The sequence below is a fragment of the Amphiura filiformis genome, chromosome 8 (genome assembly GCF_039555335.1).
Source record: "Amphiura filiformis chromosome 8, Afil_fr2py, whole genome shotgun sequence".
Classification (NCBI taxonomy): domain Eukaryota; kingdom Metazoa; phylum Echinodermata; class Ophiuroidea; order Amphilepidida; family Amphiuridae; genus Amphiura; species Amphiura filiformis.
Window position 1 is genome coordinate 70,054,836 of NC_092635.1, and position 15,298 is coordinate 70,070,133.

Sequence of the window (15,298 nt, forward strand, 5' to 3'; positions counted from 1 at the left end):
TTTTATACTCTTCTTGTGAAAACAGTCTAGAAACACATTTGTTTGTTTTTTGACCAACCTTTAGAAATATTCACGATTTTCCCCACATTGAGCATTTTCAACCGGAACCACTTTTTCTGTTGTGTGTAAATTTACATGTTGTCTCTTTACTCAACAGCCTCCCAAACCAGACAATCTTGCTACTATCTGCTTCACAAGCGGCACAACAGGTGAGATATTTGCAGTGACATAGCCAGTCTGGGTTGAGTGAGTGTGTGTGGGGGGGCACATTTGCCAATTTTTGTCCTAATTTTTCAATTTTCCATTCACTTTTGCCCTATGTCACACCCATTCGAGCCATTTTACTCTTTGTCATCCCATTTTATCTCAAATGTGTCTCTTTGTGCCATTATCTGTCTTTGAGCAATTAATAATTCAAATGGTATTCTATTTCCATTTTTGAGTTGTCCAGTATGTCATAGATATTAAAGGCAGTGAGAAACAGTGTATCTTTTAAAAGAGCGTGGATGTAGTGTAATCTTCCTATAAATATTTTGCATGTTTACAATAGGTGTACCAAAAGGAGCAAGGATTACACACAAACAATTCATATCTGAAATAGGCGCAGTTCACACGATTGGTGCGGTATGTATGCAAGTGCTATTCTAAGTATCTTACAATTTATCAACTTATACTAAAGTTATTCATCATTCATATGCAAACAAAATGATACACAATGCATAAAAATTTAAAATAGAAATAATAAATTTGGCATGACAGAGCTGGCCAAAAGGCCAAAAAGAAAAATTTGTTGAACCATTGCAAAAAAATACAACAACATTTAACGACTACTACTATTGATATAGAAGCACTTATCGTGCTTAATAAAATTAATATAGTGTTATTTCACACAAAAAAAGTAATCATAATTTTAGTGCCTGCTAATAATAGAATACCCACATTTTTTTTTTTTTAAATTTAAATGTTTGAATGATTTTTGCATATTTTTTATTTCTTAAGACAAGTCCTTTCGAAGTAGATCTAACTTCTTTGGATGAAATTGTGTTTTTGTTTTGCCTTTTGAAGATGACTTTGGAAGTTAACATGGTTCTTGTAATCCATCCAAAATTCACAAGGGCTAACTTTGTGTCACTTTGTATATCAGTATAAAAACATCATACACTTTAAACTGTTGTGATTTATATGCTCAGATTAAAAATTAGTACAGAATTTACAAGGTGAAGTATAAGTTATATACATTTTCGCGCTACTTATTTGTTGTAATAAATGCACTTTACTCTTGCTCTATAGACGGTACATGTAATTCAACCTTCAGATGTGCACTTTTCCTTCCTGCCATTAGCCCACGTATTTGAGAGATGTAACCAGGTAAGGAGGATATAATATGCATCAAATTGGGGGTTTGGGGCAAGAAGCCCCCATCTGCAATAGCTGCCAGGTGTCATATTATTAGATGTGTACAATATAGAATGCAGAATTGTCTAAATGTTTATAGGGCAGCTATAAATGCAGATATGGCTTTCTTGCCCTTAACCATTGGAAAATCGTTACATATCTAATGGCTTAATTCAATAACCTCAAGTCAACAAGAATTGCTTCATGTAGAAATTGACCTCAAGTTGTGGAATAAGTGTACCTTTAGAATATATTTTTAGTTTGAAATGATTTGTGAAGGTATTCCTACTGTGTTTGTCCGGTCCACAGTGGCGGCACCAGAAATTTTTTTTCGGGGAGGGGGGGCATTAGGGGCTAAGTTAATTTCAGGGGGGCAAAATCAACAAATTTTATGCAAAATTACTGCAAAAAGTGGAATTTTCAACAGGGGGGGCAAGAGTTCTGACTGGGGGGCTTTTCCCCATGCCCCCCATGGCGCCGCCACTGTTTGTCTGAGCTGTTCAAAGTAGGTTGCCCCTTGCTTACTGAAGATTCGGTGGCTCTGAAAAGAGCTGTTCAGTGACCTGTAACAGTGGCGTATCTAGAAGGCCCTTACCCCGGGGGGCTGAGATGGTTTGTGCCGCCCTGGAGAAAATATACAGGATGCCGCCTACCCCCCGACACCCCTTCCGACACCCCCCCACACACACACACACGATTATTTGGGAAGTCTGAGGGATATGTTACCTCCTAAGAATTTGAAGAAAAAAAACATTTGACACTATTATATTGTAAAATTATACTTAGAAAAAGTGAAAATGAAGGCCCAAATGAAGCAATTCGTGGACCAAAACTGATTTTGTGTTCTAAAGAGAAGAGAAAGCGGCCACTTGTTTATCTATCGTAGGAGGTTGTCTGCTCAGAAGTTGGAAAGTTTTGGTAAATGATGGCAAGGGTGTCTGAGAGATGTTCCCCCCCTCATAAAATGTTGCAAATGAAGGTCCAAATTGAAACCGACCGACCGACCCTACTTGAAAGGTCCGTCCGCCCGTAGAACATGGTTTCTTTTTTTTCGTCAGCCTAAGCTGGAGGGGTGTCTGAGGGACATATTTCCCCTCCTCCGAAGATGGAAAATTTTGCCAATTAAAGGTCCAAATTGAAGTCATTTGATGCATAATTTCAAAGTTGTTTACCCAATAGCAGGGGAGTGTCTGAGGAGGATTCCCCCCTCCGAAGTTGGACAATTTTGCCAAATGAAGTTCCAAATTGAAGCCATCTGGGGTATAATTTTTCTTTTTTTTATCCTGGGGGGCAGGTGTCTGAGGGGGATGTTCCCCCTGCCAAGTTGGAAAATTTTGCTAAATGAAGGTCCAAATTGAACCCGTTTGGTGCATCGTTTTTACTTGTTTAACCATACGCAGGGGAAGGGGTGTCTGAGCGTGGATGTCCTCCTCCGAAATTGTACAATTTTGCCAAAATTAATAAAGGTCCAAATTGGAGCCATCTGGTGCATCATTTTTCACTTGTTTAACCATATGCAGGGGGTGTCTGACAAGTCTGAGGGTGGATGTTCTCCCTCCAAAGTTGGACAATTTTGCTTTTCACTTGTTTATTCATTCACAGGGGGTTGGTTGTCTGAGGAGTGATGTCCTTTTGCTGGTCCCTGCGCAACATGAGTGCCACCTCTGGCTCATCAAATAGAAGACACCCCACCCCAAATCTGAATGAACACAATTGAGGACAATTGTCCCAAAGGAAGATGTATAGGCGTTTTACAACATTTGGTTAATTTAGTCCCGGTGTTTTGATCCAGCTCATGAGTTTTATGCTTATTCCAGGCATCAGAGGAGCTGCCTCACACATATTAATGATTTACATAATAGAAAGGATGGAATTATGACTCTCCTTTTTGAGATTTGTGATTGTGTTCAAGTTTGAGATGAAAAAAAAAAGAATTTCCAATGGGGCGTCTCACAGATCTACTCACAGAATGGGTTTGCCGAGATAAATGCGCGAGATGCTACCCTGCCCTATGGACAGTGGCGTAGATGTCTTTTTAACATGGGTGGAAAATTTCTTGAAGTACAGTGAATCCAGAGCCTTTCAGTGACAAAATTAGTTTATGGTACAAATGCGCTCGAAGCGCCAGAAAATTTACCATGATTGAAGCTAAACAGAAGTGGAATAATTGGCACTTTTAGGTTTCTATGACAAAATATAATTGACTTCCATGCAACGCTAATGGCACGGGCTATATGATTTTTGTTACCCTCTGAAAATTTTGGCTTTGAAAAAACTATCTTTCATACTAATAGTTTTTAAATTCACAAGAGGTGTGGAAACATTTTTGCCGCTTGCATCATGGGAGGTGCTCAAAATTTACCGAGGGGTACTGATTCCAACACCGGCTGCGAGTTCCTTTTTTACTCTCTTAGTTTTAATGATCAAAGCAAAATAATTAAAAATAAAATAGATTTTTACTGCTTGGAAGGGGCTCAAAATCCATCGAGGGGGCACTGTATCTGATCATGCGTTTATTCGGTTTTTTTTCTGACCTCTGAATTTTGCCGGCCAGTAAAACAATCTTTCATAATGATTAGTTTTGTTGAAATTTAGATTTTCGCTGCTTGACGCTGGGCTCAAAATCAATTAAAGAGGCGCTGAACCCAACGCAGGGCGGCAAGTTCCCTGTTGTCTCCCTTAGTTAAGGAATGGTCATGCATGGCGTTGATTTTTCTCTCCTTCTCCCCTCTTCTCTCAGTGCTAGTTGAAAGCCAGTGGCATAGCTAGGGGTTTTGGCGCCCAGGGCTAAGGATACACAATGGAGCCCTCCCCAATCCTTGAAGCAAATGCCCGCGGAGCGCGCAAAAATGTGCACAAATAGTACCTATCATTCATTAATTTTTCAAAGTTTTAGGGGCCTGAGCTTTCGATCCTAGCAGGATCTTTATCAAAGGCAAAGTGACAAGACAACATACAAACAAGCATATATATGGTGAATCCAACCAAAAGTGTCCACGGGCCAAAAATAAAAGTCCGAAATAAAAATGTCTCCACAATTTTTTCCTTTTGCCCATTGATTGATGACATATTGGCCTTATAGGAACCAAAAGTGCCATTACTAATCTTGAAAAATAAATCCAGGACGTGTGATAGTAAATGTGATATCAAAACCCAATGTTACCTACGAATACCACTAGGATGCTTTCACTATCGCAATACTAATCAACCTAAAACAAATGGAATATTCCCATTAACGCGTTTTTCGTGTAAAGTAGACCACAGGGTGTCAGGAAAATGCTAGCTCAACCAGAAAATATTTGTTTTTATTTTTATAACGCGATCAATATGATCTTAGTCAATTTATGCTAGTTTATTTTTGAAAATGAAGTTTAGGTCAGTTTCTGTATTTTATTTATCAAATGAGTATGAATCAATTTACACATTGTATAAGAACGAGTACGTAGGATATATGTTTTCAAGAATATTAGGAATTATAAGCATACACCTAACGCTTTATACACTAAAAAGGTGAACAAACCCGGTATTCGTAGGTAACATGAGCGATTTAACAATATCTATATTGAGTTTAGAGGTTTAAAGTTTGCTATTATGGTAATGAATTAATAAAATGGTAGTTTTAGATCTCTTTCAGATGGTATGCGTCCAAATGAATAAATGCTATTACCTTAGATCAAAAATTTTTTGATGCTTTTAGCAAGATTTTGACCACTTCATTTTGATATACAAGTAGTTAATCAGCAATTTTACATAATAAATAATTGTTGAATGAATCCGTATATGGGTAATTATAGTGTCCTGGGGTACCGCTTAAAGTTTTTGACAATTAATTTCCATTGGTAGCGACACTTCATTACACATGTCATGTATTATGCTGTATTCGTAAGTAACATTTCAGTATTTGTAGGTAAGAATTAGACTTTTGGTGGATATCCCAATCAAAACTTCATTTTATAAAGCACTTTGAATGTATCATTTTTTTTATGTGCGTTTATTGATACTTTAGACCCTATCATGTATTAATAATGTCGGTTCACAGCGGTTGAAAGAGTATTGAAGTAAGAAACAAAGGCACTAAAGTGACTTTAATTTGTAATTGCACACAACTCGCTTAAAACCGTTATTGCAGACTTGTGAAGTCCATCTTGGAGTCAGTTACGTCTTGTGGCCTTTCGTTTGAGGGCAACTACAATTAGCTTTATACCAGGGTCCATCATTATGTTGTCTAGATCATGAGACAATGAGAACAGTCGTTTTTTCCATGGTATTCGTAGGTAACCTTAGCGAAAACGTCAAAAGTTACCTTCAAATAAATCAATTTGGACACAAATTACTCAGACGCCAGAAGGTCGGTAAACATTTAAAATGAAGCACACATGACAGTTGACAAATCCAAGTATTTATCCCTTCTAATCTTCTTTGAATCTGATTTTTCTTTCAAATGAGCAGACCGTCGTCTATTTCAGTACATATTTTTCAACAATTAAGCCGTATTCAGTTTTGCATGGTGGGCATGTATGTGAATTCGCAACTTTCATTGACATATTATTTGATAGCAAACATACAGGCCTTCGTTATGTACCAATATAGGCATTGGCATGAATGGCGGTGTTTCACAATACTGTCATGATGTCAAATTGTATTCAGTAGGTAACATTGGTTTGCGAAATTTACCTACTGAATACTTGCTTTTATTGTTGACATCTCAGAAATATTTAAACGCAGGCTATTGAAACTTGGTAGAAATAAAGAGTGTATTACCCTGCACCTATTGCTTAACTATTGTTTACTATTCTCTCACTTTGTGGAAATGACACAGCTTTTAACATGTATTCGGAGGTAATGCATATTTTTTACCAAACCTACCTTTGTACCATTTAGAATTTCTGGCAGCTAAACACAATAATAAAGATGCCCGAATGCAATGCATTTCAGTATTGGACATATCAAAGCTTGTATCAATTAGCATTTATTAGTGATTTCCATTTTTAAAGATATATCTAGTGCTATGAAAAATTGTATTCGTAGGTAATGTAAAAAATACCACTCAAAAAATTATCACACAAAATTCATAATTATGTACAAATATGTGAAAAATTGAACAGGCAATCTTTGAATACACGCCTTTCAGGAAATCAATTTAGATTCAATCCAATGACTTCTTTTCATAACTGATTTAGATGTTTTTAAAAATACTTTAAGAAATATTTTGAAAAAATGGGTAAAAATAGCATGTTTTGGGGTCTCTGTGTCTAAGTTTTTCACAGAAGGGGTCTTATTATATATATGGCGCGAAGCGTATGATCAAGGCGAATAAACACAATACAAAAATGAATGCCAATTGATTAATACTTTTAACTTATGGCCCTGAACATGCCGTGTACACTTTTCGTTGGATTCGACCATATAGTGACATGGACATAAAAGGAAAGGGAAATTAGCAAGACAATAGAAGACTTAAGTGTCTATTGGGAAAATCAATAGGGGCAGGAAGTGGGATGTCATGAATGGAAGTAAGAGGGATAAGGATATGAATGAAGACAAAAGGCTGAATAGAAAAATGAAAATGAAAGGTAAAAATACAACTACATGAACATATAACATAATGATAGATGTAAATAGGAAATAAAATCTAAAATAATAAAGTGGAGGGAAAATTTTTTTTTAAATGATTAGGGAAATTTTTTTATTTTATTTTTTATTATATATAAAAAAATATATATAAATAAGGGGTGGCAAAATATTATGACGATGAAAAACAAGTTAGTCGTTTCCCTCTTGGATGTTGAGACCGTGTGGCTGGATGGTACAAGGCGCTTCATCCAGAATTTCTCCCTGCTGGCACGGACGGTGTCGGGCGGTTACCTAAAGACTCAATGCCCTGTAGGATCATGTCGGAGATGGAGTGGTTGGGGAGGTTGAAGTGATTACCAACAGGGGTGTCAAGCTTCTTGGTGTTGACAGTGGACCTGTGTCCATAAAACCGCACCTTAAGTGCAGTCTTAGTTTCTCCCACATACTGTATACCACAAACTCTGCAAGAAATGAGATATACTACATTAGATGTGGTGCAGGTGATGTTGCCCCTGATCCTGTGGGAGGAATTGTTGGAATTACTGGTGACAGAATCCCCTTCTTGGATATGGTCCTTGCAAACAACACACCTGTTGGAATCACATGTGGAAGTACCCTGTTGTGTGGAAGGAATAGTATCAGAAAGAGGGGGACTTCAGCTCTCACAAGAAGGTCTCTAAGATTGCGAGGACGTCTGTAGGCCAGGATGGGGCTATCGGGAACTGCTCGTTGTAGCCGATCTGAGGTTTGAAGTATATGGTGATTGTCATTAGTGATGCTGCGGAGAGGAGGGAGGTTAGGATGAAAAGTGACCACAAGAGGGACTCTGGTATTGGTATCCTGGCTTCTGGGCTTCTGCTTCAGCACATCTGACCTGGGAAGAGATTTGACCTTGTTGATGGCCTGCTGCACTTTGTGTGCGCTATGTCCCCTAGATGTAAGGTTCTTCTTGAGGTCCCTGGCATGCTGTGAAAAGTCAGAATCATTAGTACAAATGCATGGAGGCGGAGAGCTTGACTGTATGCTATACCACTTTTACAGTGTTGGGGATGGCAACTGGAAGAGTGTAGATACTGGTGACTGTCTGTGGGCTTGGTGTAGAGATCTGTGACAAGGGAGTCATTCTCCTTTCTGATGGTGACATCCAAGAAGTTGACCTGGTGGTGAGAAAGTTCAGAGGTGAATTTAATTGTTCTGTGGAAAGAATTGACATGGGCAAGGAACGTGTGAAGGCTGTCTTCTTCTCTGGTCCAGATGAAAAACACATCGTCAATGTACCTCCACCAAATCCATGGACGGCAAGGGCAGCATCCAACATCTGCTCTTCAAGCCTAGACATGAAGAGGCAGGCGAACGGCGGGGACATGCGGGTCCCCATCGATGTCCCAAATACCTGTAAATAGTGATCTCCCATAAAGGTGAAATTGTTCTTAGTTAATACATGATTCATGAGAGTCTTCAGATCATCAATGGGGGGACTGGTGTGGCCACTTCTAGATAGCGCTTCACAGGTAGCTGAAATTCCTTCACTGAATGGGATGTTAGTATACAGGATGACACATCACAAGTGCCAATGATGGCAGTGTTGGGGATCTGGTCCTTGATAGCTTCAAGCTTCCTGAGAAGGACACAGGTCCACTGTCAACACCAAGAAGCTTGACACCCCTGTTGGTAATCACTTCAACCTCCCCAACCACTCCATCTCCGACATGATCCTACAGGGCATTGAGTCTTTAGGTAACCACCCCGACACCGTCCGTGCCAGCAGGGAGAAATTCTGGATGAAGCGCCCGTGCCATCCAGCCACACGGTCTCAACATCCAAGAGGGAAACGACTAACTTGTTTTTTCATCGTCATAATATTTTGCCACCCTTATTTATATATATTTTTTATATATAATAAAAAGTAAAATAAAAAATTTCCTAATCATTTAAAAAAAAATTTCCCTCCACTTTTTATTATTTTAGTTTTTATTTCCTATTTACATCTATCATTATGTTATATGTTCATGTAGTTGTATTTTTACCTTTCATTTTCATTTTTCTATTCAGCCTTTTGTCTTCATTCATATCCTTATCCCTCTTACTTCCATTCATGACATCCCACTTCCTGCCCCTATTGATATTTCCCAATAGACACTTAAGTCTTCTATTGTCTTGCTAATTTCCCTTTCCTTTATGTCCATGTCACTATATATATGCTTGTTTGTATGTTGTCTTGTCACTTTGCCTTTGATAAAGATCCTGCTAGGATCGAAAGCTCAGGCCCCTAAAACTTTGAAATTTTACTTAACAGGCTATTTTTGTGGATAAGCAGTTTACAACAGCTCACTTTTTAACATTCATTAATTTTGGTTATAATGAAGTTGATTATCGTCAATTGATCTTTCAAATGAATTTGTGTTCAAATGCGCGCGAAGCGTGCAAAATTTTTTACTTTTATCGCCAGGAGGAGCGCAGAATCGATGTTGAATTGGTCAATTCGGCGCCCTAAGGGTGGCGCCCAGGAACGTGCCCCCTCTGCCCCCGTCGTTACACCACTGTTGAAAGCCACCATATATATGTGATTTTCTCTTCTTCATCTGCTTTATTCCTGGTTATAAGCTATCTTCCTTGTATGTGCCGCCCCATAAGCCACCTTCCTTTTATGTAGTGCTGCCCACAAGCCACCCTCCTTCTATGTGTCACAGTGCAGGCCCATAGTTAAACAGCGTGATATACCGTTTTCCACTAAGAATCACGACGTGCCGCCATTTATATGTGACTGACAACCGTTTTTCTCTCCTCCCTCCCTGTTCTTTTGTCCTGGTTACAAGTCGCCCTCCTTGTATGTGTCACCTCACAAGCCGCCCTCCGTCACCTATATTTATAACGCCTGTTGTACGTTTCAGCCGCACCCCCACCCTCATTCTATTGGTTACAAGCCAACATGTGCGGCCCTACAAATAGGTAGCTGATAAGCATTTCCTTGTTACAAGCCGCCTTCCTTGTATATGTGCCGCCCCCCAAAAAATCACCCATACTTCTGTAGTGCAGGCCCATACAGTCAAAAAGTGTGATCTACCTTTTCACCCCCTCTTTTCCCCTGGTTACATGTCACGATGTGCCGCCTATAGATGACCAACAAGTGTTTTCTCTCCCCCCCCTCTACTTTTGTCCTGGTTACAAACCGCCTTCCTTGCATGTGCCGCCCGTCACAAGCCGCCCTCCTTGTGAGGTCAACCTGTGGGCATATTAGACTTGTTGTACATTTCCACCCCCTCTTTTATCTTGGTTACAAGTTGACCATGTGCCGCCCTTTATGGGTGACTGACACACGTTTTTTTTTTCACAGGCCACCGCTCTCCTTGTATGTGTCGCCCCATGGCGCCCTTCTTGTATATGCCACCTCTATCTCTCTATCATGGTTGGTTGGCTACAAGCCGCCCTCTATCTTCATTCCTGATATGTGCCGCCCTCTATCTCTCTATCATAGTTGGTTGGCTACAAGCCGCCCTCTGTCTGCATTCCTGGTATGTGCCGCCTCTATCTCTCTATCATGGTTGGTTGGCTACAAGCCGCCCTCTCTCTGCATTCCTGGTATGTGCCGCCTCTATCTCTCTATCATGGTTGGTTGGCTACAAGGCGCCCTCTATCTGCATTCCTGGTATGTGCCGCCCCTTTATCTCTCTATCATGGTTGGTTGGCTACAAGCCACCCTCTGTCTGCATTTCTGGTTTTTACCGCCTCTATCTCTCTATCATGGTTGGTTGGCTACAAGCCGCCCTCTATCTGCATTCCTGGTATGTGCCGCCCCTCTATCTCTCTATCATGGTTGGTTGGCTACAAACCGCCCTCTCTCTGCATTTCTGGTATGTGCCGCCCTTTATCTCTCTATCATGGTTGGTTGGCTACAAGCCGCCCTCTATCTGCATTCCTGGTATGTGCCGCCTCTACCTCTCTATCATGGTTGGTTGGCTACAAGCCGCCCTCTCTCTGCATTTCTGGTATGTGCCGCCTCTATCTCTCTATCATGGTTGGTTGGCTACAAGGAGCCCTCTATCTGCATTCCTGGTATGTGCCGCCCCTCTACCTCTCTATCATGGTTGGTTGGCTATAAGCCACCCTCTATCTGCATTCCTGGTATGTGCCGCCCTCTATCTCTCTATCATGGTTGGTTGGCTACAAGCCGCCCTCTATCTGCATTCCTGGTATGTGCCGCCCCTCTATCTCTCTATCATGGTTGGTTGGCTACAAGCCGCCCTCTCTCTGCATTTCTGGTATGTGCCGCCCCTATATCTCTCTATCATGGTTGGTTGGCTACAAGCCACCCTCTGTCTGCATTCCTGGTATATGTGTGCCGCCCTCTACCTCTCTATCATGGTTGGTTGGCTACATGTCGCCCTCTATCTGCATTCCTGGTATGTGCCGCCCTTTATCTCTCTATCATGGTTGGTTGGCTACAAGCCGCCCTCTCTCTCTGCATTTCTGGTATGTGCCGCCCCTCTATCCTCTCTATCATGGTTGGTTGGCTACAAGCCGCCCTCTCTCTGCATTCCTGGTATGTGCCGCCCTCTATCTCTCTATCATGGTTGGTTGGCTATAAGCCGCCCTCTCTCTGCATTTCTGGTATGTGCCGCCCCTCTACCTCTCTATCATGGTTGGTTGGCTACAAGCCACCCTCTCTCTGCATTCCTGGTATGTGCCGCCCCTCTATCTCTCTATCATGGTTGGTTGGCTATAAGCCGCCCTCTCTCTGCATTTCTGGTATGTGCCGCCCCTCTACCTCTCTATCATGGTTGGTTGGCTACAAACCGCCCTCTATCTGCATTCCTGGTATGTGCCGCCCCTCTATCTCTCTATCATGGTTGGTTGGCTACAAGCCGCCCTCTGTCTGCATTCCTGGTATGTGCCGCCTCTATCTCTCTATCATGGTTGGTTGGCTACAAGCCGCCCTCTCTCTGCATTCCTGGTATGTGCCGCCCCTCCATCTCTCTATCATGGTTGGTTGGCTACAAGCCGCCCTCTCTCTGCATTCCTGGTATGTGCCGCCCTTTATCTCTATCATGGTTGGTTGGCTACAAGGCGCCCTCTATCTGCATTCCTGGTATGTGCCGCCCCTTTATCTCTCTATCATGGTTGGTTGGCTACAAGCCGCCCTCTCTCTGCATTCCTGGTATGTGCCGCCCTCTCTCTCTCTATCATGGTTGGTTGGCTACAAGCCGCCCTCTCTCTCTGCATTCCTGGTATGTGCCGCCCCTCTATCTCTCTATCATGGTTGGTTGGCTATAAGCCGCCCTCTCTCTGCATTTCTGGTATGTGCCGCCCCTATATCTCTCTATCATGGTTGGTTGGCTACAAGCCACCCTCTGTCTGCATTCCTGGTATGTGCCGCCCCTCTACCTCTCTATCATGGTTGGTTGGCTACAAGCCGCCCTCTATCTGCATTCCTGGTATGTGCCGCCCCTATATCTCTCTATCATGGTTGGTTGGCTACAAGCCGCCCTCTATCTGCATTCCTGGTATGTGCCGCCCCTCTACCTCTCTATCATGGTTGGTTGGCTACAAGCCGCCCTCTGTCTGCATTCCTGGTATGTGCCGCCCCTATATCTCTCTATCATGGTTGGTTGGCTACAAGCCACCCTCTGTCTGCATTCCTGGTATGTGCCGCCCTCTATCTCTCTATCATGGTTGGTTGGCTACAAGCCGCCCCTATCTGCATTCCTGGTATGTGCCGCCCCTTTATCTCTCTATCATGGTTGGTTGGCTACAAGCCGCCCTCTCTCTGCATTCCTGGTATGTGCCGCCCCTCTACCTCTCTATCATGGTTGGTTGGCTACAAGCCGCCCTCTCTCTGCATTCCTGGTATGTGCCGCCCCTCTACCTCTCTATCATGGTTGGTTGGCTACAAACCGCCCTCTATCTGCATTCCTGGTATGTGCCGCCCTCTATCTCTCTATCATGGTTGGTTGGCTACAAGCCGCCCTCTGTCTGCATTCCTGGTATGTGCCGCCCCTCTATCTCTCTATCATGGTTGGTTGGCTACAAGCCGCCCTCTCTCTGCATTCCTGGTATGTGCCGCCCCTCTACCTCTCTATCATGGTTGGTTGGCTACAAGCCACCCTCTGTCTGCATTCCTGGTATGTGCCGCCCCTTTATCTCTCTATCATGGTTGGTTGGCTACAAGCCACCCTCTCTCTGCATTCCTGGTATGTGCCGCCCTCTACCCCTCTATCATGGTTGGTTGGCTACAAACCGCCCTCTATCTGCATTCCTGGTATGTGCCGCCCCTCTATCTCTCTATCATGGTTGGTTGGCTACAAGCCGCCCTCTCTCTGCATTCCTGGTATGTGCCGCCCTCTACCTCTCTATCATGGTTGGTTGGCTACAAGCCGCCCTCTCTATCTGCATTCCTGGTATGTGCCGCCCCTATATCTCTCTATCATGGTTGGTTGGCTACAAGCCACCCTCTGTCTGCATTCCTGGTATGTGCCGCCCCTTTATCTCTCTATCATGGTTGGTTGGCTACAAGCCACCCTCTGTCTGCATTCCTGGTATGTGCCGCCCCTCTACCTCTCTATCATGGTTGGTTGGCTATAAGCCGCCCTCTCTCTGCATTTCTGGTATGTGCCGCCCCTATATCTCTCTATCATGGTTGGTTGGCTACAAGCCACCCTCTGTCTGCATTCCTGGTATGTGCCGCCCCTCTATCTCTCTATCATGGTTGGTTGGCTACAAGCCGCCCTCTCTCTGCATTCCTGGTATGTGCCGCCCCTCTACCTCTCTATCATGGTTGGTTGGCTACAAGCCGCCCTCTGTCTGCATTCCTGGTATGTGCCGCCCCTCTATCTCTCTATCATGGTTGGTTGGCTACAAGCCGCCCTCTATCTGCATTCCTGGTATGTGCCGCCCCTCTACCTCTCTATCATGGTTGGTTGGCTACAAGCCGCCCTCTGTCTGCATTCCTGGTATGTGCCGCCCCTCTATCTCTCTATCATGGTTGGTTGGCTACAAACCGCCCTCTCTCTGCATTTCTGGTATGTGCCGCCCCTCTACCTCTCTATCATGGTTGGTTGGCTACAAGCCGCCCTCTATCTCTGCATTCCTGGTATGTGCCGCCCCTCTACCTCTCTATCATGGTTGGTTGGCTATAAGCCGCCCTCTCTCTGCATTTCTGGTATGTGCCGCCCCTATATCTCTCTATCATGGTTGGTTGGCTACAAGCCACCCTCTGTCTGCATTCCTGGTATGTGCCGCCCCTTTATCTCTCTATCATGGTTGGTTGGCTACAAGCCGCCCTCTATCTGCATTCCTGGTATGTGCCGCCCTCTATCTCTCTATCATGGTTGGTTGGCTACAAGGCGCCCTCTATCTGCATTCCTGGTATGTGCCGCCCTCTACCTCTCTATCATGGTTGGTTGGCTACAAACCGCCCTCTATCTGCATTCCTGGTATGTGCCGCCCCTCTATCTCTCTATCATGGTTGGTTGGCTACAAGCCGCCCTCTCTCTGCATTCCTGGTATGTGCCGCCCCCTCCCTCTCTATCATGGTTGGTTGGCTACAAGCCGCCCTCTCTATCTGCATTCCTGGTATGTGCCGCCCCTATATCTCTCTATCATGGTTGGTTGGCTACAAGCCACCCTCTGTCTGCATTCCTGGTATGTGCCGCCCTTTATCTCTCTATCATGGTTGGTTGGCTACAAGCCACCCTCTGTCTGCATTCCTGGTATGTGCCGCCCCTCTACCTCTCTATCATGGTTGGTTGGCTATAAGCCGCCCTCTCTCTGCATTTCTGGTATGTGCCGCCCCTCTATCTCTCTATCATGGTTGGTTGGCTACAAGCCGCCCTCTATCTGCATTCCTGGTATGTGCCGCCCCTCTATCTCTCTATCATGGTTGGTTGGCTACAAGCCGCCCTCTCTCTGCATTCCTGGTATGTACCGCCCCTCTATCTCTCTATCATGGTTGGTTGGCTACAAGCCACCCTCTCTCTGCATTTCTGGTATGTGCCGCCCCTCTATCTCTCTATCATGGTTGGTTGGCTACAAGCCACCCTCTCTCTGCATTTCTGGTATGTGCCGCCCCTCTATCTCTCTATCATGGTTGGTTGGCTACAAACCGCCCTCTATCTGCATTCCTGGTATGTGCCGCCCCTCTACCTCTCTATCATGGTTGGTTGGCTACAAGCCACCCTCTCTCTGCATTTCTGGTATGTGCCGCCCCTCTATCTCTCTATCATGGTTGGTTGGCTACAAGCCACCCTCTATCTGCATTCCTGGTATGTGCCGCCCTATATCTCTCTATCATGGTTGGTTGGCTACAAGCCACCCTCTGTCTGCATTCCTGGTA

At 43.8% G+C, this 15,298-nt stretch overlaps 1 protein-coding gene across 1 annotated transcript in view; it reads left to right on the forward strand.

Annotated features, from left to right (window-relative positions):
- LOC140159401 (long-chain-fatty-acid--CoA ligase 1-like) overlaps nucleotides 1–15,298 on the forward strand; it is a 49,487-nt gene that overhangs the window by 18,468 nt on the left and 15,721 nt on the right. Inside the window, exons 7-9 of the mRNA XM_072182864.1 lie at nucleotides 158–209; nucleotides 551–624; nucleotides 1,291–1,368. Of these exons, the coding sequence (XP_072038965.1) occupies nucleotides 158–209; nucleotides 551–624; nucleotides 1,291–1,368 (204 nt within the window). The remainder of the gene's footprint in view (nucleotides 1–157; nucleotides 210–550; nucleotides 625–1,290; nucleotides 1,369–15,298) is intronic.